This window comes from Palaemon carinicauda, chromosome 24 (genome assembly GCF_036898095.1).
Source record: "Palaemon carinicauda isolate YSFRI2023 chromosome 24, ASM3689809v2, whole genome shotgun sequence".
Classification (NCBI taxonomy): Eukaryota; Metazoa; Arthropoda; class Malacostraca; order Decapoda; family Palaemonidae; genus Palaemon; species Palaemon carinicauda.
The window spans coordinates 2,273,854-2,296,540 of NC_090748.1; the positions used below are offsets into that span (position 1 = coordinate 2,273,854).

The 22,687-nt window shown below is 47.8% G+C and overlaps 1 protein-coding gene across 3 annotated transcripts in view; it reads left to right on the top strand.

The window, feature by feature from the left end:
* The window catches only part of LOC137618032 (5-phosphohydroxy-L-lysine phospho-lyase-like), a 55,790-nt gene extending 50,408 nt beyond the window's left edge, over positions 1-5,382 (top strand). For all 3 annotated transcript variants that reach the window (XM_068347952.1, XM_068347950.1, XM_068347951.1), the window contains one exon: positions 5,192-5,382. In XM_068347952.1, the coding sequence (XP_068204053.1) occupies positions 5,192-5,330 (139 nt within the window). In that variant the 3' untranslated portion in view covers positions 5,331-5,382. The remainder of the gene's footprint in view (positions 1-5,191) is intronic.
* The last annotated feature ends 17,305 nt before the right edge of the window (positions 5,383-22,687 follow it).

A 22,687-nucleotide genomic window follows, 5' to 3' on the forward strand; every position in this document is an offset into this window, starting at 1 on the left:
ATAACCATAGTTGCATCCCACTCTGGGGGCCTGAGATCCCACGGTCAGCAAGACTGCTTGAAGCCTCTCACGAGCATAGACAATTCCCTCGAAGCTGAGAGGTCTATATGCTTCAGTTGAAAGACCATATATAAGACTGAGCAGTAGCCTTTGAAGACAACAACCGAGACGCCTCTCGAAGAGGGAAGACGAGGGAATCTGCACTTGGCCTGGTTGACATTTGTAGAGGACCTCTGGAGATATCTGGACATCTGTGCAGTGCCTCGCAAGAAGCCTTTTGCTCGGGCTAAACTCCATGGACTGGTGATACCTCTCCAGGTGCAGCTGCCAGGTAAGAGTGGGCCAAAGGGGGCAGTTCTCTTGGGAATTTAACCAGATCAGGATACCAATTAGGGTCTAGCCTTCTGGGAGTCGCCAATATCATCCTGATTCTTGGAGTGATCAACATCCTGTCGATTACCGGCTGAGTCAGGCTAAATGGGGAAAGGTGGATCTTCGAACGTTGTCCATGGATCCGGGATGGGGGAGCTTCCTATTCTGCCGCACAGCATACAGGTCGCTTTCCGGTGCCCCCAAGGCTAAAATGCTTTTCACCACGAGATGATGTAAGGACCACTCCCCTGGCGGCCGAGTGTGTGTTAGGACGTTGCTCTAGGTTGGATGGCACCTCTCTGACAACTCAACAGCAAGAAATGCTCCTCAGAAGTGTATCTGCTTCATCAACCGTGCCCGTTGCTTGTTGACATAAGCCACTATACTCAATTTCTTTTAATGAGGCGCATTTGCACTGACTCGCAGGGGTGTCCTTTTAGCTCGGAAAAGTTTCCTACTCGCTGATTGGTTAGAATTATATTGTCCAACCAATCAGCGATCACGAAACTTTTCCAAGCTAAAAGGGCACCCCTGCCAGTCAGTGCAAATATGCCTCACTAAAAAGAATTGACTATAGTCATGCAGTTGCTCACCAGTAATACTGATTGCCTGCTTAAAAGTTTTTGGAATGCTTGCAGCCTTGAAGGCTGCTTTCAACTCAAGGACATTGATGTGAAAATGCCTGTCTTCCTTGGACCACACCCATAACATGACTATGTCATCCAGGTGTGCAGCCCACCACTCATTCAGTATATCCGAAAACAGATGCAAATCCAAGTTGAGAAGTCGAGTGGGACTCCTCTGGTGAGGTTGTTCTCACCGAGCACCAGGCCAAATTGCTATAGATCTCCTGTGGCACCGGCACAGACGGAACACAGGAAACCCTGGTTGCTACCCAGGCATCACTCGTGGAAACGCCCATAAGGAACAATCTTCTCCGAGGACATGTGTGTGACATGAGAAGACGTTGAAATTGCTGAGTTGGAACAACTGTCTTGGAAGGAATGTTATTGTGCCATCTCCCTGAGCTTGCTTCTAAGGGAAAGATCTTTGCTGCTGCCGAATCTATCAGCATACCCAGGTATTTCAACCTCTGCTTGAGTATGAGATTATCTTTATCCTGAAGCAACTGCCTTAATGAAGACGCTAGGATCAACCAATCATTAAAATATATCGGCAGACTTCACTCACAAATAGATCTAAGTGGCTACTGAGGTGAACCACTCACAGTCTGAAGCACAGTGTCTTGAACAGGTAGACCTAAGTGGCTACTGAGGTGAACCACTCACAGTCTGAAGCACAGTGTCTTGAACAGGTAGACCTAAGTGGCTACTGAGGTGAACCACTCACAGTCTGAAGCACAGTGTCTTGAACAGGTAGACCTAAGTGGCTACTGAGGTGAACCACTCGCAGTCTGAAGCACAGTGTCTTGAACAGGTACACTGTACCATAGAGGGAGAAGCTTAGGTATTTTCGACATGCCCTTCAAATATACTGAAAGCATAAAGTCTTGCTCTGATGGAAGACAGCACGGAATGCATTACTTCCATCCTTAACTTCGTTTGACACACAAACTTGCTTTAAGTAGAGGTCAATGATTGGTCTCCAGCCCCCCTCCCCACCTTCTCCACCAAGAAAAGGGTGCTGTAGAAGCCTAGAAGCCCTGAGATCAATCTCAAACAAATTTGAGTATTGTACGTTTGTCTCCAACATCGCTTCCACCTCAAGGCTTTCGCTGATATTTGAAGATCTGACAGGAACTCAATTGGAAAAGGAGAGGGGGCAGTGGTCCTGAAAGGGAAGCAAGTAATCGTCGTGAAGAACCACTCGTTACACAAGACTGCCACTTTGCAATACAAATAATAGCCTTTTCTTGGCACCTGGAGAGGGGGAACTCAATTTTAATAAATTACCCTCTCCCTGCCATATTTCCACTAACATCCCTCCTGATAGGAGCGGGGTGCGGTGGTCAAAAACTCTTCGAGAAGAGGTCATGGGAGCAGCAGAATGTGGTCTCAGAACAGACTCTGGGCCTTTCTTTGATCCTAAACCTACCTGTCTCGCCGAACACGAGACAAGTAGGTTCAGGATCAAAGAAAGGCCCAGAGTCTGTTCCTAGACCACATTCTGCTGCTCCCATGACCTCTTCTCGAAGAGTTTTTGACCACCGCACCCCGCTCCTATCAGGAGGGATGTTAGTGGAAATATGGCAGGGAGAGGGTAATTTATTAAAATTGAGTTCCCCCTCTCCAGGTGCCAAGAAAAGGCTATTATTTGTATTGCAAAGTGGCAAAATGGCAGTCTTGTGTAACAAGTGGTCCTTCACGACGATTACTTGCTTCCCTTTCAGGACCACTGCCCCCTCTCCTTTTCCAATTGAGTTCTTGTCAGATCTTCAAACATCAGCGAAAGCCTTGAGGTGGAAGCGATGTTGGAGACAAACGTACAATACTCAAATTCGTTTGAGATTGATCTCAGGGCTTCTAGGCTTCTACAGCACCCTTTTCTTGGTGGAGAAGGTGGGGGTGGGAGGCTGGAGACCGCTCATCGACCTCTACTTCAAACAAATTTGTGCGTCGAACGAAGTTCAGGATGGAAATAATGTATTCCGTGCTGACTTCCATCAGAGCGAGACTTCATGCTTTCAGTATATTTGAAGGGCACGTACTTTCAAGTACCTGTTCTTCAGACACATCGAAAATACCTAAGCTTCTCCCTCTACGGTACAGTGTACCTGTTCAAGACACTGTGCTTGAGACTGTGAGTGGGTCACCTCAGTAGCCACTTGGGTCTATTTGCGAGTGAAGTCTGCTGATATATTTTAACGATTGGTTGATCCTAGCGTCTTCATTAAGGCAGTTGCTTCAGGATAAAGATAATCTCATACTCAAGCAGAGGTTGCTGATAGATTCAGCAGCAGCAAAAATCTTTCCCTCAGAAGCAAGCTCAGGGAGATTGCACAATACATTCCTTCCAAAACAGTTGTTCCAGGTCAGCAATAGCAACGTCTTCTCATGTCAGACACATGTCCTCGGAGAAGATTGTTCCATCTGCCGTTTCCACGAGTGGTGCCTGGGTAGCAACCAGGGTTTCCTGTGTTCCGTCAGTGCCGGTGTCACAGGAGGTCTGTAGCAGTTTGGCCTAGTGCTCGATGAGAACCTCACCAGAGGAGTCCCACTCGACTTCTCAACTCGGATTTGCATCTATTTTCGGATATACTGAATGAGTGGTGGGCTGCACACCTGGATGACATAGTCATGTTATGGGTCTGGTCCAAGGAAGACAGGCATTTTCACATCTATGTCCTCGAGTTAGAAGCAGCCTTCAAGGCTGCAAGCATTCCAAGAACTTTTAAGCAGGCAATCGTTACTACTGGCGAGCAACTGCACAACTAGTGGCCTATGTCAACAAGCAAGGAGGCACGGTTGATGAAGCAAATGCACTTGAGGAGCATTTCTTGCTGTAGAGTTGTCAGAGAGGCGCAATCCAACCTAAAGGAACGTCCTAACACACTCAGCCACCATGGGAGTGGTCCTTACATCATCTCGTGGTGGAAAGCATTTTAGCCCTGTGGGCACAGGAAATCGACCTGTATGCTATGCGGCAGAACAGGAAGCTCCCCCATCCCGGATCCATGGACAATGTTCAAAGATTCATCTTTCCCCATTTAGCCTGATTCAGCCGGTAATCGACAGGATGTTGATCACTCCATGTATCAGGATGATATTGGTGACTCCCAGATGGCTAGACCCCAATAGGTATCCTGATCTGGTTAGTCCCAAGAGAACTGCCCCCTCTGGCCCACTCTTATCTGTCAGCTGCACCTGGAGAGGTATCACCAGTCCATGGAGTCTAGCCCATTATGGGTGGAGAATATCCAGTATCTCTGAGCAAAAGGCTTCTTGCGAAGCACTGCACAGATGTCCAGATATCTCCAGAGGTCCTCTACAGGTGTCAACCAGGCTAAGTGGGACATCTAAGATTGGTGTCATCAAAGCGCTATTTCTCTGGTTGTCACGTCTTTAGCGTAGGTTGCATATTCCCTCGTCTTCCCTCTTCGAGAGGCATCTCGGTTGTGGTCTTCAAAAGCTACTGCTTAGCCTTAGATATGGTCTTTCAACTGAAGCATATAGACCTCTCAGCTTCCAGGGAATTGTCTATGCTTGTGAGAAGCTTCAAGCAGTCTTGCTCACCATGGGATCTCTTGAAGGCAACAGCCTGGCAGACCTAAAAGACTCAACCGCTACCTTCACATGACTCTCCGGCAGAAGACGTGGTACCCCACACTGAAGAGTTCAGTGCCACATATGGGCTAACCTGTTTTGAGAAGCGAAAGACCACAGCTTTGTTTCTTGAAAACCCAGTTGGCCTACAGGTTTGCTGTCTGGTGAGCCATGAAGGTGACGGCGTTCTCTCCAGACAACACAAGGCTCTTGTACTTCCCTAAACCTCCAGAGTCGATAACCTCATCGATTTAGTGAAGTACATCACTGCACCCAACCACTGGTTGAGCCAGGCCACAGCTTGGAGAGAGGCAGCCAAGGACAAGTCCTCCATGCCTTCCGACTGATTTGCTTGCTGTATTCTTCAGTTGTTTGCTCATTGTTTTAAAGAACACTTTCCAACATCCCGAGAACACTTCAACCCATGACTGACTTTTCATGGTAATCTCTAGTAAACCATCTATACCACAAACCAAATGTAATATTAAAAGACCTGGTTTACAGTATAAAACAATTACAGTTTTTTACTTTAAGAGCACCACCCCTTTTTTTTCATGAGCAAAATTCTTTACTCTAGTCACTTTTTCATTTTTCAGATCTGTGGGGTCAGAAACAAGGGATGTTCGGCTAGGTATTTTTCAGCCACAAGAAGAGGACGAGGATGATATTACATCATCATTGCAGGATAACATGGATCAAGAACATGCTCAACATTGTTACCAAGATCTTGATTGAAAATGATATAAATGTAAATACATCAATCTTCATGAATGTCATGTCCAAATCATTTTGTAATTTCATTCATATCATATAGGTTTACTCTCATAAACAATCAGAAACTGGTTACAGATATATTTGTTCAATGATCATATATCAAAATTGTATTTTTCATTACTGTACTTATTGGGCTTTTCATAATTGGTACAATAAAATTGATTTAATGAAAAATCATGACTGTCATGTCCTCGAAGAAAAAATTTAATTGAACTGTTCCAATTAATGTGACACTAATCAAGTGAATTAAGACCAACAAGTATAATAAATATTTTGTTATTTTAAATTGAGCTGAAAAGATAAAAAATGTCTATAAAAGTAATAAGCATGAATGTCATTTAGTCATTTGTTGATTATGTAATTGTAATGTGCAAAACATGGAAACTGGACCATGGATTATTTTACAATAGGGTGAGTATACACCTTCCTGCACTAGCTGACTATATGATAAGGCAAGACAAGTGGTTACATTTTACAGTTCTGTGTCTTTAAAAACAAGTATATATTTTGTCAGTAATGGGATATAATAATGATGATCATGTGCATGAAGCCAGCATATGCCTCTAGTGCACACTGGCAGTTATGAAATAAACAGTAGACTAATCTTGGACAAGGCTAAAATCATAATTTACCCAAACTTCATTGAAAACCATAACCATATCTGGTTTTTGTCATTAAAAAACTACTTACCTACGTCATCCAACATGACTGTCGAAGCACAAATTAAAATTGCAATATACTATGCCTGTGGATGTTATATCTAACTTTATCCAATACTGTATAATGGTTTCTGGTACTTTATGAATATGAAATGGTAACCCTGTAAGGAGTTTCAACTCCAATGAAGGTGATGAGGAAAATAAAATAGATTAGAACATACAAATAAATGAAGCTAAACGTGAGCTTGGTTGAAGAATGCTATTTCATAATATGAGAAAATAATTTTCAAAGTAATTTTTATTTTTCCAATTATACAAACTTGAGCTCTTTACTTTGGAGTATAGATGTTAACTCAAGCCGACTATAAAACTTAACGAGGTGTCGCCAACGATACCGGTAGTAGCGGGGGAACTACGGCCCCCTGTTCACCCATACCTCCTTCATTTTAATCGCAGATGGGACTTTCTTTAAGGGCATGTGATGGCTCAGGTTTGTTTAGTTAGAGAAACTACAAAGTATTGTACTTCAAAAGGTGTCATTTCTTCCTCTGGATTAAAACCATTTGCTCTTTACTATGGAGACTCCCCTCTTAGGTGGGTGGATGTCCCTTCAACTGGCTGGAACTTTTGACCTGGGATCGCTGCATCCAAGCATGATGCGAGAGATAAGTATACCGACACCTCATAAACTGATGGCATGACAATACCAGTGGGTTATGGGCCCATGGGATAGTGATTATAAGCTTATGAATGTAACTGTGATTGTCATGGTCCATGTATAATTCACACGTTTGTGAATCTATACAAACGGGACCAGACATCCAAACTCTCCCTCATAAGGGAGATTGGGGACGTAACGAGCAATATAAAAACATATGGTCTAGCTACCAGCAATATGGGGCATACATACAGTCGAAGAGATCCCGCTAATAGGGACTTCGGATGCCATGCCACAAGAGGAGAAGATTGAAGAAAAGAAAAAAGGCCAATCAATTCCTTTTCATTCATCCCCAACTAACACTACTCAACCACTGCTAATAGTCCACTCGCTGTGAAGTCATCAGATGGCCTATTTAAATAGGGACGTGAGTACATTTTGCAAGTAGTGGGAAGTGAAGGTAGACTACCCCTTCCATACCCACAAAGAATCACAAAAGTTCTTTTTGAATCTGCCCTTGCTGAAAAGCCAATGTTTGATTCGTGAGCAAGATCCTTGAGGGACATCGAGAACAGGTCTATGTCGACAAACCCCACAAGGTCAACACTTTTTCTACTATCCAAGGACCCCTCAGAACTAACTACTTGAGACTTCCTGCTCAGTTTGTCTGCTAAGATCTGTCCCTCACAGCATTGCAGCAGCTAGTTGAAAAGTTGCCGTGAAATAAAACTACCTTGCTTGTTTGGATGTAACTCAAACAGAAATTTTAATAAGCCAGGTCAGTTGTTTCCAACTCCAAGAGGTTTATGTCATTGCCAATCTAACTTGGCACAACTCGGAGGACCTGCGATGTAGCTGGGTGCCCACCCCACTTCTTTACATGCATCCATTTAGAGCATCAATTTGGGAAGGGGGTGAGAGATCTGCCCCTATGAAAGAGTCCAAGATTCAACAATTCAGATTTCTCCTTGCTCCACCTGCTCTGAGACCCAAAGATCTTCAGCTGCCACTGAAGTGACTACTGCTGGCATCGTCAAGCATTTTTGCTAGCTTCGCATCAGTAACTGACAAGCAACTTCTGTAAATCTTGCAATGGGAAAACTTTCCCTCGTGTCTGTCTGTATTTCAAAATCTACCAAGTCCTGCTTGGGTTTCATGGAGGATTTCTCCTAGTTTCACCACGAAACTCATGAATCATGCTTAAAAATGGAGTTGAGAATGCTTTTATGTGCCGAAACTCTTTGGTACTCTCATGAAGATGGATAGCAAAATTATCTGGTGAGCCAGGCTGAGGCTCGCAAGACCCCAGTATCGCTGCACTGGGTAGCAGGAAGATCGCGTCAATCACTGTGACAGAGTTCCAGAGAGCTTAGTTGCGATGAACCAGCGGTCTCTGGCGACAAGTCGTACTGAAGCTAAACATACACTTGCCATTAGTTAGCAGTCTTGATTCAAGACTTGCCTCTGGTGTACTCTCGTGAAACAAGACTCGACAGTGGCGTGCACCTGTGACCTAGCGAGATATTGCGAAATGAGACATGGTCCTGGCAAGGGCTCTCAAAACGAGACTCGCCCCAGGAGAGCACTTGAGAAATGAGACTCGCCCCAGGAGAGCACTCAAGAAATGAGACTCGCCCCTGGAGAGCTCGCGAAACGAGACTTGCCCCTTGTGAGCACTCGCGAAATGAGACCAACCCCTAGAGAGCGCTCGTAAAATGAGACTTGCCCCTGGAGAGGGCTTGCGAAACAACACTCGCCCCTGTCAAGTGCCTGTGAAACAACTCATCCCTGGTGAGTACACAAAATCTAGACTCTACCCTAGGAGAGCTCTAGTGAAACAAGACTCCCTGGCGAGCACTGGCAAAACGAGTAATAGACCCTGCAGAACATTCTCAAAGAGACTCGCCACTGGCGCATATATCTCAACATATCAGACAGAGTATAATGCCTTATAAAAAGGATTTTTAAACAAAACTATTATTCATATACTTACCTTTCTTTGGAATAGAAAATTATATTTATTCAGAAGTGTCAATCAAATTCACAACCTCAGAATAAAAATAAAGAAGGGGGCCACTATACTGCTTTATATGGATAGAATAGCAAAATTAGTGAGCCAAGTAAGTGCAATTTAAAAAATGTGAGACAGATTTGTATCACCAAAAGTAAAATGGGGATGGGGTGAGAAACTTAGATTTTAATTTTACCTTTGAAAAGTAAAATGTTGAATTACAATTCAGTACTGTACAGTACATAATTCCCAAGTGGAGGGAAGGTGATAGACAAAATTTTTTTCACGTATTCCTCTCGATAAACAACATACCGTACACTGTTAATGACCTCTCACAATTGCGAATGGCCCCATGATATATATAAAAGAACTTGTGAAAAAAAAATTCCGGTTGTAGTGGATGTATTCTTTATCATATGTAATCTTATAATAGTTTTTCAAATAAAGGAGATTAGATAGTGTTGTTACCTATGTTGTTTATCCTCCTCATGGATTTTGTAATGCATAGAACAGTTGGGGATGGTAGATAAGGATTGGAATGGATTGGTAACAGGAAATTAGCCGACCTAGAGTATGTTGATGACGCTTTCCTTATTAGTAGAACGCCACAAGACTTGCAAAGCTTGCTTACCGGAATACATAAAATATCACACGAGGGAGGGCTCAAAATAAATAGAAGAAAGACAGAGTTGATGAGAACGGAGTATGCAATGGAAGAGGAAATATTGGAAGGAGAAAGGACTAATGAAATGGAATATCAAAAATTTTAAGTAATTTTTATTTTTCCTAACATACTTACCGAGAACTACTTTCTTAGGAGGTCACTGGTGATCTCTCTCTGCCGACCAGAGTTTTGAGTAAGTTACCCCCGGCATCAAGGAATGTGCCCGGAGGGTAGGATTAAGGTAGGTCGCTAGCTTGCTGGGTCAGCATCTTCATTAAGTTCTATTGAATTAGCATAATGTTAGCAAGGGAAGAGAGGTACTCGGGGAAGGAAGGGAGGGCCATTACCCGAAAGTAGTTCTCGGTAAGTATGTTAGGAAAAATAAAAATTACTTAAAATTTTTGATTTGTTCCAACACGAATACTTACCTCGAACTACTTTCTTAGGAGACTTACACTTTAGGAGGAGGGAGTGCTATTCTGACCCACTGACCCGGCCGTGGAGGCCAACAGGCCTCTGGATAACGGGACCTACTAGAGAGCGGAAGCGCGGGTAACTACACAAAAATTCACATTAGTGTCTAAGTACTCACCCTTTGAAAAACTTCTTTTGACGTTCCTTCTCGAAGCGTAGCCGTGAAGAATGTGTTATTTTCTGGGAACAGACGGTACTCCCCGAAGAGGCAAGTAAGCAACTGGGTAGGAGGTAGGAAACCGCACTTGTGCCTACCGGTCGCTAGTCTTGAATGCGCCTGGGGTTTTACCGTTACACCGCTTGGAGGGCGGAGATGACTGTTTCAATGGAGAACCCGTCCAAGGATTTTCTTGAGTAGTCCTTGAGGTAGTGGGCAGTAAAGGTTGATTGGTTCGACCAAGTACCTGCTCGCAGAATTTGCCCTACTGCCATGTTTTTCTCAAAGGCTAAGGAGGTGCTCAGGCCCCTGAGGTCATGAGGTCTGGGAGTGCCTGGCACTGCCATGCCAGCCTCCTTGTAGGTTCTGGCGATAACCTGTCTCAACCAGAAGGAGATGGTGTTTTTGGAAATTTGTTTCTTATTAATACCTGTGGAAACGAAGAGGCTCTTGATGCCTGGTCGGAGATGCGCTGTCCTTTCCAGGTATTTTCTAATTGTTCGCACTGGGCACAATTTTAAGTCTTCTGCATTACCTGTCTTAGGGATGGCAGGAATTGAGAAACCTTCAAACCTCGGGTCCCAGACTGCTGGGTTCTGAGTCTTGGCCACAAAAGAAGGCACGAACTTGAAGGATACTTCTTTCCACCCCTTTGAGTGAGAGACGTCGTATGACAGACCATGGATCTCTCCCACTCTCTTAGCGGACGCCAAGGCCAGCAAGAAGACGGCCTTGAGGGTGAGATCTTTGTCTACGATATCCTTCAAGGGTTCAAAGGGGGGACGACACAGCATCTTCAGGACCTTGGCTAAGTCCCACTGGGGCACCCTCCTCGCCTGAGGGGGGCAAGACTGCTCGAAGCTTTTGACAAGCATCGCTATGTGTCTCGAGGCCCCCAGGTCGATGCCCTTCAGGAGGAAGACTTGGCCTAAGGCAGCCCGAACCCCTTTTATGGCTGGGATTGACATTCCTACTTTGTCCCTAAGAAACACCAGAAAATCTGCTATGTCTGGGACAGAGGCCTTAAGAGGTCTAATGTGCCTCTCAGAGCACCACTTCGTGAAGGAGGCCCATTTTGCCTGGTATATCGCGGCCGACGACTTTCTCAGGTATAGAGACATTCTCTTAGCCGTGGAGGGAGAATAACCTTCCTTCTTCAGGAGCCGCTGGATAGTCTCCAGGCGTGAAGACGAAGGGAGAGTGGGTTGTCGTGGAGCTTGAGAAAGTGAGGCTGGTGCAGAAGGTCTGACCTGGTGGGTAGAGGCCACGGCGGGTGGCTCGTTAGGTCTTTTAGGTCTGCGAACCACTCCCTCTCCGGCCACCAGGGCGCTACCAAAGTCATCTTTAAGTTTCGGGCGGCCCTTACTCTGTTGAGCACCTGTCTTATCAACGTGAAGGGGGGAAAAGCGTACACATCCAGATTGTCCCACTTGTGCTGAAAGGCGTCTTCCAAGGCTGCTTTCGGGTCTGGTACGGGGGAGCAATAGACTGGGAGTTGGGCGTTGAGTTTCGTTGCAAAGAGGTCCATCACCGGGGAACCCCAACGCTGAATGATGAGCCTGGCTACTTCTGGGAGGAGGGACAACTCTGTCCCTACTATCTGGCCCATTCTGCTGAGGCCGTCGGCCAGAACGTTTTTCTTCCCGGGAATGAACCTTGCTAACAACACTACGTGATTTTCCTCTGCCCAATTCAGAATCTCTATGGTGAGATCGCACAACTCCCTCGATTTCAAGCCTCCCTGCTTCTTTATGTATGCTACTACCGTGGCGTTGTCGCACATCAACGCCACGGTGTTTCCCTTTAGCAGACTTGCGAAGTGTAAGCACGCCTTCTGGACTGCTTTCAACTCCAGGACATTGATGTGGAGTTGCTTTTCCCCTTCCAACCAGGTACCTCGTGCCGTCCCGTCGAGGAGGTGGGCTCCCCATCCTTGGTTGGAGGAGTCTGTGAACAGAAGTAATTCTGGAGGGCTGGTCCCGAAGGGCATCCCCTTGAGGGAGTTCGACTGGCAGTGCCACCATTCCAGGGAGGGTCTTGTGTCTGAAAGGACTGGAATTAGCACTTGTTGTGAGTCCGTCTGGCACCAGAGGTTCTTGAGATTCCATTGAATGGATCTGAGCTTTATCCTCCCTTGGGGAACTAGTTTCTCCAATGAGACCAGGTGGCCTATCAGCCTCTGCCAGTCTTTCGCTCTCCTGGGTTGTTCTGATAGGAACGGCTGGATGATGTGCCTGAGGTTCCTTATCCTGTCCTCCGAAGGGAAAACTTTTCCTTGAATAGTGTCCAATGTCATCCCCAAGTAGTTCATTCTGGTGGACGGGGATATATTTGACTTCTTTGGGTTGATGACAATCCCCAGATCTCTGCAAAACTGAAGGAGACTTCTCCCTTGTTCCTCCAAGAGGGCCTTTGAGGCGGAAAGGAGCAACCAGTCGTCCAGGTATCTGATAAGGCGGATGCCACGTTCGTGAGCCCACACTGAGACAGTCGTGAAGACTCTCGTGAACACCTGGGGCACTGTTGACAGACCGAAGCAAAGAGTCCTGAATTGCAGGATCTGGGAACCCCATTTCACCCGGAGGAACTTCCGACTCGAGGGGTGGATCGGAATTTGGAAGTATGCGTCCTTGAGGTCGACGGTCATCATAAAATCTTTCTCCTTCAAGGACAGCAGGACTGACTTTGGCGTGTCCATCTTGAAGTCCGTCTTCTTGACGAACTTGTTGAGAGCTGACAGATCTATAACCGGTCTCCACCCCCCCGTCGCTTTCTCTACCAGGAACAGGCGACTGTAGAAACCTGGCCCTGGGAGAGGAACTTCTTCCATGGCGCCCTTTTCTAACATGGAGGATACCTCCTCTTGAAGGGCGGTCCTCTTTAACGGATCTTTGGGAGCCAGCCATTCCGTCCGGTAGGCCGGAATAAGAGGGGGTGGATTCGTCAGGAACGGGAGTCTGTAGCCCTCCTTTAGGACGGACACTGTCCAAGGCTCTGCCCCTTGAGCCTTCCATGCTTGCCAATGTTGTCTGAGGCATCCCCCAACCCGAGGCTTGGGCGGGGATAGGGGGCCTCCCACTCTACCTTCTTCTAGAGGGGCGGCCTGATCTGCCTCTCCTAGAAGCGGAGTAACCCGACCTGAAGGAGCTTGAGGGCGCTGCAGCTCCCCTGCGGGAGGGTTGCGGAGTTGAGGACCAGGAGGAAAAGGGGGCCTCTCTCCTCGTAGTGCTGGAAGAGGCTTGGGGCGTCGCGGCGCTGTCCGAGACGGACCTCTTGTATGGAGGTCTCCTTGAAGTTGCCTGTCTGGTGACGTTGGCCTCCTTCTTTTTCGAGACCTTTTCCATTAAGGCCTCTAGCTCTTTCAGAGGAAACAGAGACTCTCCCCACAGGGGGAGGCTGCGAATTGCTCGCGCCTCCCTGTCCGGTACCTTCCGAGACACTTTCGTAAGAACAGTGTCTCTCTTACGGAGAACCCAGTTGGCTGTAAGGGCGAGAGACTGATATGTTAAGAACTTGAGGGTTTTACCCCCGGAGGTAATGAGGGCCCTCATTAGGTCTTGCTGGTCAGGGTCCTCGGGGTCTTGAACACCCACCAGTCTAGCCAAGAGGAGACGTTAACCAAGTCTCGCGACATCTCCTCCATCATGGAGGCCTCTGCTGGTGAGAAACAGACTGGGGCCGAAGAGGCTCTGTCGTCAGAGACGCCTTGGCTCAGAATGTCCACGGCCGTCTCCACTTTACAAGGACCTGGGCGACGTCCTTCGGGCACATAGATTTTCCCTTGGTTTTTGAGGCCCTGGAGCAATTTAGAGGCACTCTGGGTCTTGGGAGCCTCGGCATTGCTGGCCACCACTTTGTCGATGTACTCTTGCCCTAGAACTAGGTCTCGGGCCAGAGGGAGTGCCAGGGACGACTTAGGTTGGGAGTGAGTTTGCATAATTCTCAGCGAGCTCGACCTCCAGGAATCTCCATCTGTAGCTGCAGGTTCAGCTATTTCGTGGTGCCTTCTGATCAGGCTAACCACTCTCCTATAGGCGGAGTCTTCCGTCGGGGAGCCCTCCCCCCCGTCAGCCGAGGTCTCGGCCTGGGGTGGGGGAGCCGGTATACCGGGCACGCCGACTGGACGCCTAGCCCTCGGGGCCAGGGGCGCCGTCCTGCCGAGGTACTGGACCTCATCTGCGGGTAAGACCGCACCAGGGGCTCGGGATAGTGTAGGCACCGCTGGTTCAGCGGGGACTCTGGTACGCCCAAAGGCTCTGGGTGCTGAGGGCGCGGTTCCCGGGGGCTGACCCGACAGCGGGAACCGTTCCTTCCGACCTGAAGGCCGCACCAGCTGGGCTGGTTCGGCCTGGCTGCCTGGTAAGAAGCGCGTTTCCCCCCGCTGGGCGGGGTGAACCGGAGGGCTCGAGGACTTATGCTTAATTGAGAGGTCTTTCCTGCGAGCCAGGTCGCGAGGGTCAAGGCTGTGCTTGGAGGGCGGCCGCCTTGGGGACCGCTCACTGGACTGGTGGTCTGGGGAACGAAGCACCTTCGATTCCCGCGACGATACGTAGATCCAGGCGCCCCCGGGAGATACACTTCTCCTATACTTACGGCTCGGGGAGCGGGAGCGCTTCCTGTTATAACGAGAGCGCGACCTCGACCGGGAACGCTCGCTCCTGGACCGCTCCCTTCGACGGCGGTGTTTCACCCTGACCTCTTCCTCTGACGAGGAATAGATGTCCGATGAGCCAGACGACACTGTGTTCACCACGTGTCGGCTGGTAGCGGGGACTGCGGGGGACTTCTTCGGGCGTTAAATGCCAGAGGTCGAGGGCTGGAGGAAGTCATCGGGAACTTCCGTGGGGAGGGTTGGGAACGACTCAAACCGTTCCATGCCCGGGAGCCAGGGATCCAGGGCTACATCCATCCTCAGGGGTGACCTACCCGGCGTCTTCGGGAGCCTCCAACCGCAGGCATCGTTACCTGAAGGTCGAACTTTACTCTGGTTATCTCCCCCTAAAGAGGAGCCAGAAGCACAGGCCCACGAGGGCGGCGGTGACACTGAGACTGCGTTACTACCCCACAAGGGGTCATCGGAGGAAGCGTGCCCCCCGAGCACAAGGGCCGACTCTCCGGACGCACTACTGGGTCCTTCACTAGCCCTAGAGGAGCCTGCTATTGGCACTGCACTAACACTGGGCTCCTGGGATAGGACGCCTTGCTCATCCACCACACTAGACTTACCTCGTCCCCTACTTTGAGTAGGGGATGGCGAAACCGAGACCCCGTCGGACCGCTCACTGGGTGACGGTATCGGCGAGGAAACACTAATTTTCCTGGGGGAACATTTCGCTGATTTCCTTTTCTTGGTACCGTAACGTACCCACTGTATATCGCTCCAGTCTACGCACTCAGGAATGTCTGCTGACGAGCAAACTTTACCCCTACATGAGGAACAAAGGGAGTGAGGATCTACTTCGGGCTTGGAGAGGAACGCTCCACACGATTTCCTGGCTCTAGGCCCAGGACAACGGCGAATCTGCTCCATAACGCACACCACGCACGACACAAGCACTTAAGGAAATCAATTAAAACACTGGGTAAGCACACGGTTGAAAAGTGAACGCACAGGAACACTTGGGAAAGCACACTGGAAAAACGCAAGTTGCCACGCTGGGAACACGTGGGACACAGAACGCACACAAAGGAAGGATCGACAGAGATACGAGAGCGAGGGTTGTTAACGCCTCGCGACCAGAGAACTTAATGAAGATGCTGACCCAGCAAGCTAGCGACCTACCTTAATCCTACCCTCGGGGCACATTCCTTGATGCCGGGGGTAAGGCTACTTAGAGCGCGGAGTGGGGGAGTAACTTACTCAAAACTCTGGTCGGCAGAGAGAGATCACCAGTGACCTCCTAAGAAAGTAGTTCGAGGTAAGTATTCGTATTGGAACAACTAAATATTTAGGAACTATGATCTCTAATACAGGATCTTTAGAATTGGAGTTTAATGAAAGATTGATAAAAAGAAAATCAGACAATGGCTAGGTAAAATTTGGAAATCAAATAGTCTGAAATTACATATAAAAATGTTATTTTCATTAGTAAAATAAATTTTTGAATATACTTACCCGATAATCATGTAGCTGTCAACTCTGTTGCCGACAGAAATCTACGGTCGGGATACGCCAGCGATCGCTATACAGGTAGGGGTGAACACCACAGCGCCATCTGTGGTCAGGTACTCCAGTACTTCTTGTCAACACCACCTCAATTTTTTCCTCGGTCCACTGGTTCTCTATGGGGAGGAAGGGTGGGTCAATTAAATCATGATTATCGGGTAAGTATATTCAAAAATTTATTTTACTAATGAAAATAAAATTTTTCAATATTAATCTTACCCGATAATCATGTAGCTGATTCACACCCAGGGTGGTGGGTGGAGACCAGCATATATGTTAACAAAGAAGCTAAGTATCCCGTATTTTATTTTATTAGTTATTAAAAAATAACATAAAATAAATAAGTACCTGGTAAGGAAGACGACTTGAACCATTACTCTGCCTTTATTAAGTACGTCTTCCTTACTGAGCGTAGCGGTCCTCTTAGGATGCTGAACGACTCTTAGGTGCTGAAGTATAAAGGGCTGCAACCCATACTAAAGGACCTCATCACAACCTTTAACCTCGGCGCTTCTCAAGAAAGAATTGACCACCCGCCAAATCAACAAGGATGTGGAAGGCTTCTTAGCCGACCGTACAACCCATAAAAAGTATTCAAGAGAAAGGTTAAAAAGGTTATGGGATTATGGGAATGTAGTGGCTGAGCCCCCGCCTACTACTGCATTCGTTGCTACGAATGGTCCCAGGGTGTAGCAGTTCTCGTAAAGAGACTGAACATCTTTGAGATAGAATGATGCGAACACTGACTTGCTTCTCCAATAGGTTGCATCCATAACACTCTGCAGAGAACGGTTCTGTTTGAGGGCCACTGAAGTAGCCACAGCTCTCACTTCATGTGTCCTTACCTTCAGCAAAGCAAGGTCTTCTTCCTTCAGATGAGAATGTGCTTCCCTAATCAGGAGCCTGAATAGGTAAGAAACTGAGTTCTTAGACCTTGGAAGAGAAGGCTTCTTGAAAGCACACCAAAAGGCTTCTGATTGTCCTCGTAAAGGTTATGACCTTTTTAGATAGTACCTAAGAGCTCTAACTGGGCAAAGTACTCTCTCCAGTTCGTCCCCCACCAAGTTGGACAGGCTTGGGATCTCGAACGACTTAGGCCAAGGACGTGAAGGAAGCTCGTTTTAGCAAAAAACCGAGCTGCAAGGAACATGTAGCCGTTTCAGATGTGAAAACTATGTTCCTGCTGAAGGCGTGGATCTCACTTACTCTTTTAGCTGTTGTCAAGCACACGAGGAAAAGAGTTTTCAATGTGAGGTCCTTAAAAGAGGCTGATTGGAGAGGTTCAAATCTTGATGACATAAGGAACCTTAGGACCACGTCTAGATTCCAGCCTGGAGTGGACAACCGACGTTCCTTTGAGGTCTTAAAAGACCTAAGGAGGTCCTGTAGATCTTTGTTGGTGGAAAGATCCAAGCCTCTGTGGCGGAAAACCGCTGCCAACATACTTCTGTAACCCTTAATCGTAGGAGCTGAAAGGGATCTTACGTTCCTTAGATGTAACAGGAAGTCAGCAATCTGGGTTACAGTGGTACTGGATGAGGAAACTGCATTGGCCTTGTACCAGCTTCGGAAGACTTCCCCTTTAGACTGATAGACTCTGAGAGTGGATGTCCTCCTTGCTCTGGCAATCGCTCTGGCTGCCTCCTTCGAAAAGCCCCTAGCTCTTGAGAGTCTTTCGAAAGACTGAAGGCAGTCAGACGAAGAGCGTGGAGGTTTGGATGTACCTTCTTTACGTGAGGTAGACGTAGAAGGTCCACTCCTAGAGGAAGAGTCCTGGGAATGTCGACCAGCCATTGCAGTACCTCTATGAACCATTCTCTCGCGGGCCAGAGCGGAGCCAACCAACGTCAGCCGTGTCCCTTTGCGAGAGGCGAACTTCTGAAGTACCCTGTTGACAATCTTGAACGGCGGGAATGCATACAGGTCGAGATGGGACCAATCCAGCAGAAAAGCATCCACGTGAACTGCTGCTGGGTCTGGAATCGGAGAACAATACAACGGGAGCCTCTAGGTTATCGAGGTAGCGAACAGATCTATGGTTGGCTGACCCCACAGGGCCCAAAGTCTGCTGCAAACATTCTTGTGAAGGGTCCACTCTGTGGGGATGACCTGACCCTTCCGGCTAAGGCGATCTGCCATGACATTCATATCGCCCTGAATGAACCTCGTTACCAGCGTGAGCTTTCGATCTTTTAACCAGATGAGGAGGTCCCTTGCGATCTAGAACAACTTCCACGAATGAGTCCCTCCCTGCTTGGAGATGTAAGCCAAGGCTGTGGTGTTGTCAGAGTCCACCTCCACCACCTTGTTAAGCTGGAGGGACTTGAAGTTTATCAAGGCCAGATGAACCGCCAACAGCTCCTTGCAAAAGATGTGAAGTGTCCTTAGCTCCTGATTCCATGTTCCCGAGCATTCCTGTCCGTCCAAAGTCGCACCCCAGCCCGTGTCTGATGCGTCAGAGAAGAGACGGCGGTCGGGTTTCTGAACAGCCAAAGGTAGACTTCCTTGAGAAGAAAGCTGTTCATTCACCACGTGAGAGTAGACCTCCTCTCTTCGGAAACAGGAACTGAGATCGTCTCTAGCGTCATGTCCTTTATCCAGTGAGCCGCTAGATGATACTGAAGGGGGCGGAGGTGGCGTCTCCCTAACTCGATGAACAGGGCCAGTGATGAAAGTGTCCCTGTTAGACTCATCCACTACCTGACTGAGCATCGGTTCCTTCTCAGCATGCTCTGGATGCAAACTAGGGCTTAGTAGATCTTTGGGGCCGACGGAAAAGCCCGAAAAGCTCGACTCTGAAGATCCATACCCAGGTAGACAATGGTCTGGGATGGGACGAGCTGGGACTCCTCAAAATTGACCAGGAGGCCCAGTTCCTTGGTCAGATCCATAGTCCATCTGAGAATCTCCAGACAGCGACGACTTGTGGGAGCTCTTAAAAGCTAGTCGTCTGACGGAGCCGGACACAAGATCATGGTACTGCTGCACAGTCTGTGAACTGTCAACCATGGGGAAGCGAGGAAGTACAGTGACAACCCGAAGCTGTCTAGACTGTCTGGGTCGCACAGACAACTCCTTATCGGGTTGCTGAGGTTGCCGCACTGCGTCACAACAAGTCACTTCTGCTGGTTGTTGAACGTCTTCCCAGTGACACACTGACTCCGTAAACAAAAAATCCTCTAACAAGGACTAAGCTTGGACTGCATGTCTTGCAACACAGCTCAAGGTCTATGGGAGCAGGTGTGGTAACAGACGGGGTTAGCGACTGAAGTGGAACCATTACCTTCCCTGGAAGCATGTTATGCTTAAATAAAAGTCCATAGGAGGCTACGCAGCTAAAGGCTCCTCTCCAAATGACAGAGTCCTCAAGGGAATATCAGAAGGAGGGAGAATAGCACTTTCTCATCTACAGGAACCATATCCGAGAAAAGCTAAGTTCTCTCAGTGAGGGTTTCACTGGTGCAAAAGCAGCAGACTAGAAGGCAACGTTATGAAACTGCTTGACAGTCTAGTGAGTTGGCAACAACCAAAGATGTGTGACTGAGAAGCATGCGGTAAGGTATGCAGAGCATGCTGTATGTAGAGCATGCTGTAAGGTAAGCAGAGCATGTTGCATGGCGTGCGGCTTATGCTGCATGGGATGAGGCTCATGCTGCATGGGATGAGGCTCATGCTGCATGGTATGAGGCTCATGCTGCATGGGATGAGGCTCAAGCTGCAAGGGAAGAGGCTTATGCCGCATGCGTTGAGGAGGATGCCGCATAGTATGAGGCTCCTGCCTCATGGGTTGAGGCGGTTGCCGCATAGCATGAGGCTCCTGCCTCATGGTTTGAGGAGGATGCCGCATAGCATGAAGCTCCTCATAGCATGAGACTCCTGCCTCATGGGTTGAGGAGGATGCCGCATAGCATGAGGCTCCTGCCTCATGGGTTGAGGAGGATGCCGCATAGCATGAGGCTGCCTCATGGGTAGAGGAGGATGTCGCATAGCATGAGGCTCCTGCCTCATGGGTTGAGGAGGATGCCGCATAGCATGAGGCTCCTGCCTCATGGTTTGAGGAGGATGCCGCATAGCATGAGGCTCCTGTGAGGTTCCTGCCTCAAGAGTTGCGTCTGCCTCAAGGGTTGAGGAGGTAGCTGCGCAGAGAGAGGCTCATGCTGTGAAGAATGCGGTTGCTGCATGCGTTGAGGCGGCTGCCTCATAGCATGAGGTTCCTCAAGAGTTGAGGCTCTTGCCTCAAGAGTTGAGGTTCTTGCCTCAAGAGTGGAGGTGGCTGCCGCAAGAGTTGAGGTTGCTGCCTCAAGGATGGTGGAGGTTGCCGTAACGCAAGAGGTTGCTGCATAGCGTTGGTATCTGGCAACTCCCAATGCGGCAGCTCACGCGTGGAGGTAGGTTGAGGAACCTCAACATCATACGTCTGGCAGGGTGGACTGCGCAGAGGTGGAGTTGAGGTTGCTGCCTCGAGGATGGTGGAGGTTGTCGCACCGCAAGAGGTTGTTGCCTCGAGGATGGAGGAGGTAGTCGCAACGCATGAGGCTCCTACCTCAAGGGTAGAGGAGGTTGCTGCAAAGCATAAGGCTCCTGACTCAAGTGTTGAGGAGGTTGCCGCGTGGCAAGAGGCTCCTGCCTCAAGGAAAGTGGAGGTTGCTGCACAGAGCTGGTATCTGGCAACTCCCAATGCGGCAGCTCACGCATGGAGGTAGCTTGAGGAACCTCAACATCATACGTCTGGCAGGCTGGACTGCGTAGAGGTGGAGGAGCGCTCGCAGGAGGAGGTGTGTTAACCTTCTCTGCCTGAAACTCCTGCATCAACACCGCAAGCTGAGACTGCATTGTCTGCAGCATAGACCACTAGAGTTTAAGAAAGACAACAACAAACGGAGCTACTGTCCGTTGAGACTGAGGGTCTAAAACAGCTGGTGCGGCAACAGACGGAGCTACTGCCTGTTGCGATACCACCTTGCCTCTCTGGGAGGTGTGCAGTTGTCGTACTGCAGCAAGTCCGAACTGACCCAGTGCTAATGGCTACACCTAGGAGTTGGACTTGCGCGGAAGGGACCGACTTGCACTTAAAAGCTGCAAGATTTGGTCCATGGTTTCTGCGAGAAACCTCTTCCGCAGACGAGGAATAAAAGGGCTCTCTCGTCTTTGTGTGGGTGGGGTGATCACGTCGGCAACGTGTGTAGATACACCCGAAACCACGGAGGGAAACGTCTGTTCGTCGATCAAGGCCTGCTGAACCCATAAGTCCTTCGACATTACTTCTCCCCTGGGCTTGGGAGCTTGTAAGAGGTCCCAGACTAGGCGAACAACTGGCACGAACAGACGAACCCTCGAACGCAACACTGTAACACTTTGCGCTTATCACTTTATCACTTTTGATTTTCTGTTTGCACTTATTTCACTGAACTCAAAACTTTAAGTGGTTTGTACCTGAAACACGCAATTCTATCCTTCCTTAAAAGTTAGTAATTGCGAAAACAGAATTACAATGTAACAGAAAAATATAATGAAAGATAAGTAATTCAGTGGCTGGAAAGAGACTAAACACTAGATCAAATAAACTACGTTTAAAATCTCTCACCGCATAAAGCTTGAGAACAAGAATAAAACTCTAGAAACGTTTACCTTCTTCCCCTAAAGAGACTAGGGAGAAGAGCAAAAACGATAACAACGTTACTCGCTTGAACGAAACGTTTATCCTCCTCTCTCTCCCTCCGTCTCTATCTCTCTCTCTCTCTCTCTCTTGACTTAGAACCTGAGAGATGAGCCCAATCATATATATCGTTAAAGGAAAAAAACTGAAAGATTTCCCAAATAAAAAGTTCCTTTATTAGAATTAAAACCATTAAGCTAAGAAAGAATGAACAAAACGCTAGAATCGGTTTACTCTTACTGCAACGTGACACCGTGAAAATTCTCTCTCTATCGTAACGATAGAGCGCAAGTTGAACGTTCAGAAACGTCAACAACTGCAGAGACAAAACAAAACGTTAGTTCAACTTTGAAAACAGTACGAGACTATCAAAGAAATTCTTTCAAAAACATTAAAATAGCATAATATGTTAACAGGTAAAAACGAAATGACGGGCTCAATGTTAATTAACTTCGGTACCAAGAAAAGACCGCCTACTATTAGGAAAGGTCGAATATAAACAAATATAAAAATTAATTTTAATAAGTTTATAATAAAAGGAAGTTAATCGAAGAGGCCTATAAAAGGCGGAGAGAGATAAAATAAATCTATAACTTTTGTTAAGCAAAATTAAGAAAGAGAGTCTATACTCTCTTAGACACCAACACTTCCGTCTAAGGGAAGGGTCGGCCATTTAAAAGTGAAAGAGAGTTCATACTCTCTTCGTCACCATAATTAATCAAATTAATTCCAAAAGCTAGCTAAGCTAATGATAAAACTTCCTGAATAGCGAAAGCTAAACTCTAGAGCAAATACATCACCAAATCGTGAGCAAAAACTCCAGAATCAACAGCGTATCCATGTAGGTCTAGCCGGAGGCACGACAGAGGAAAA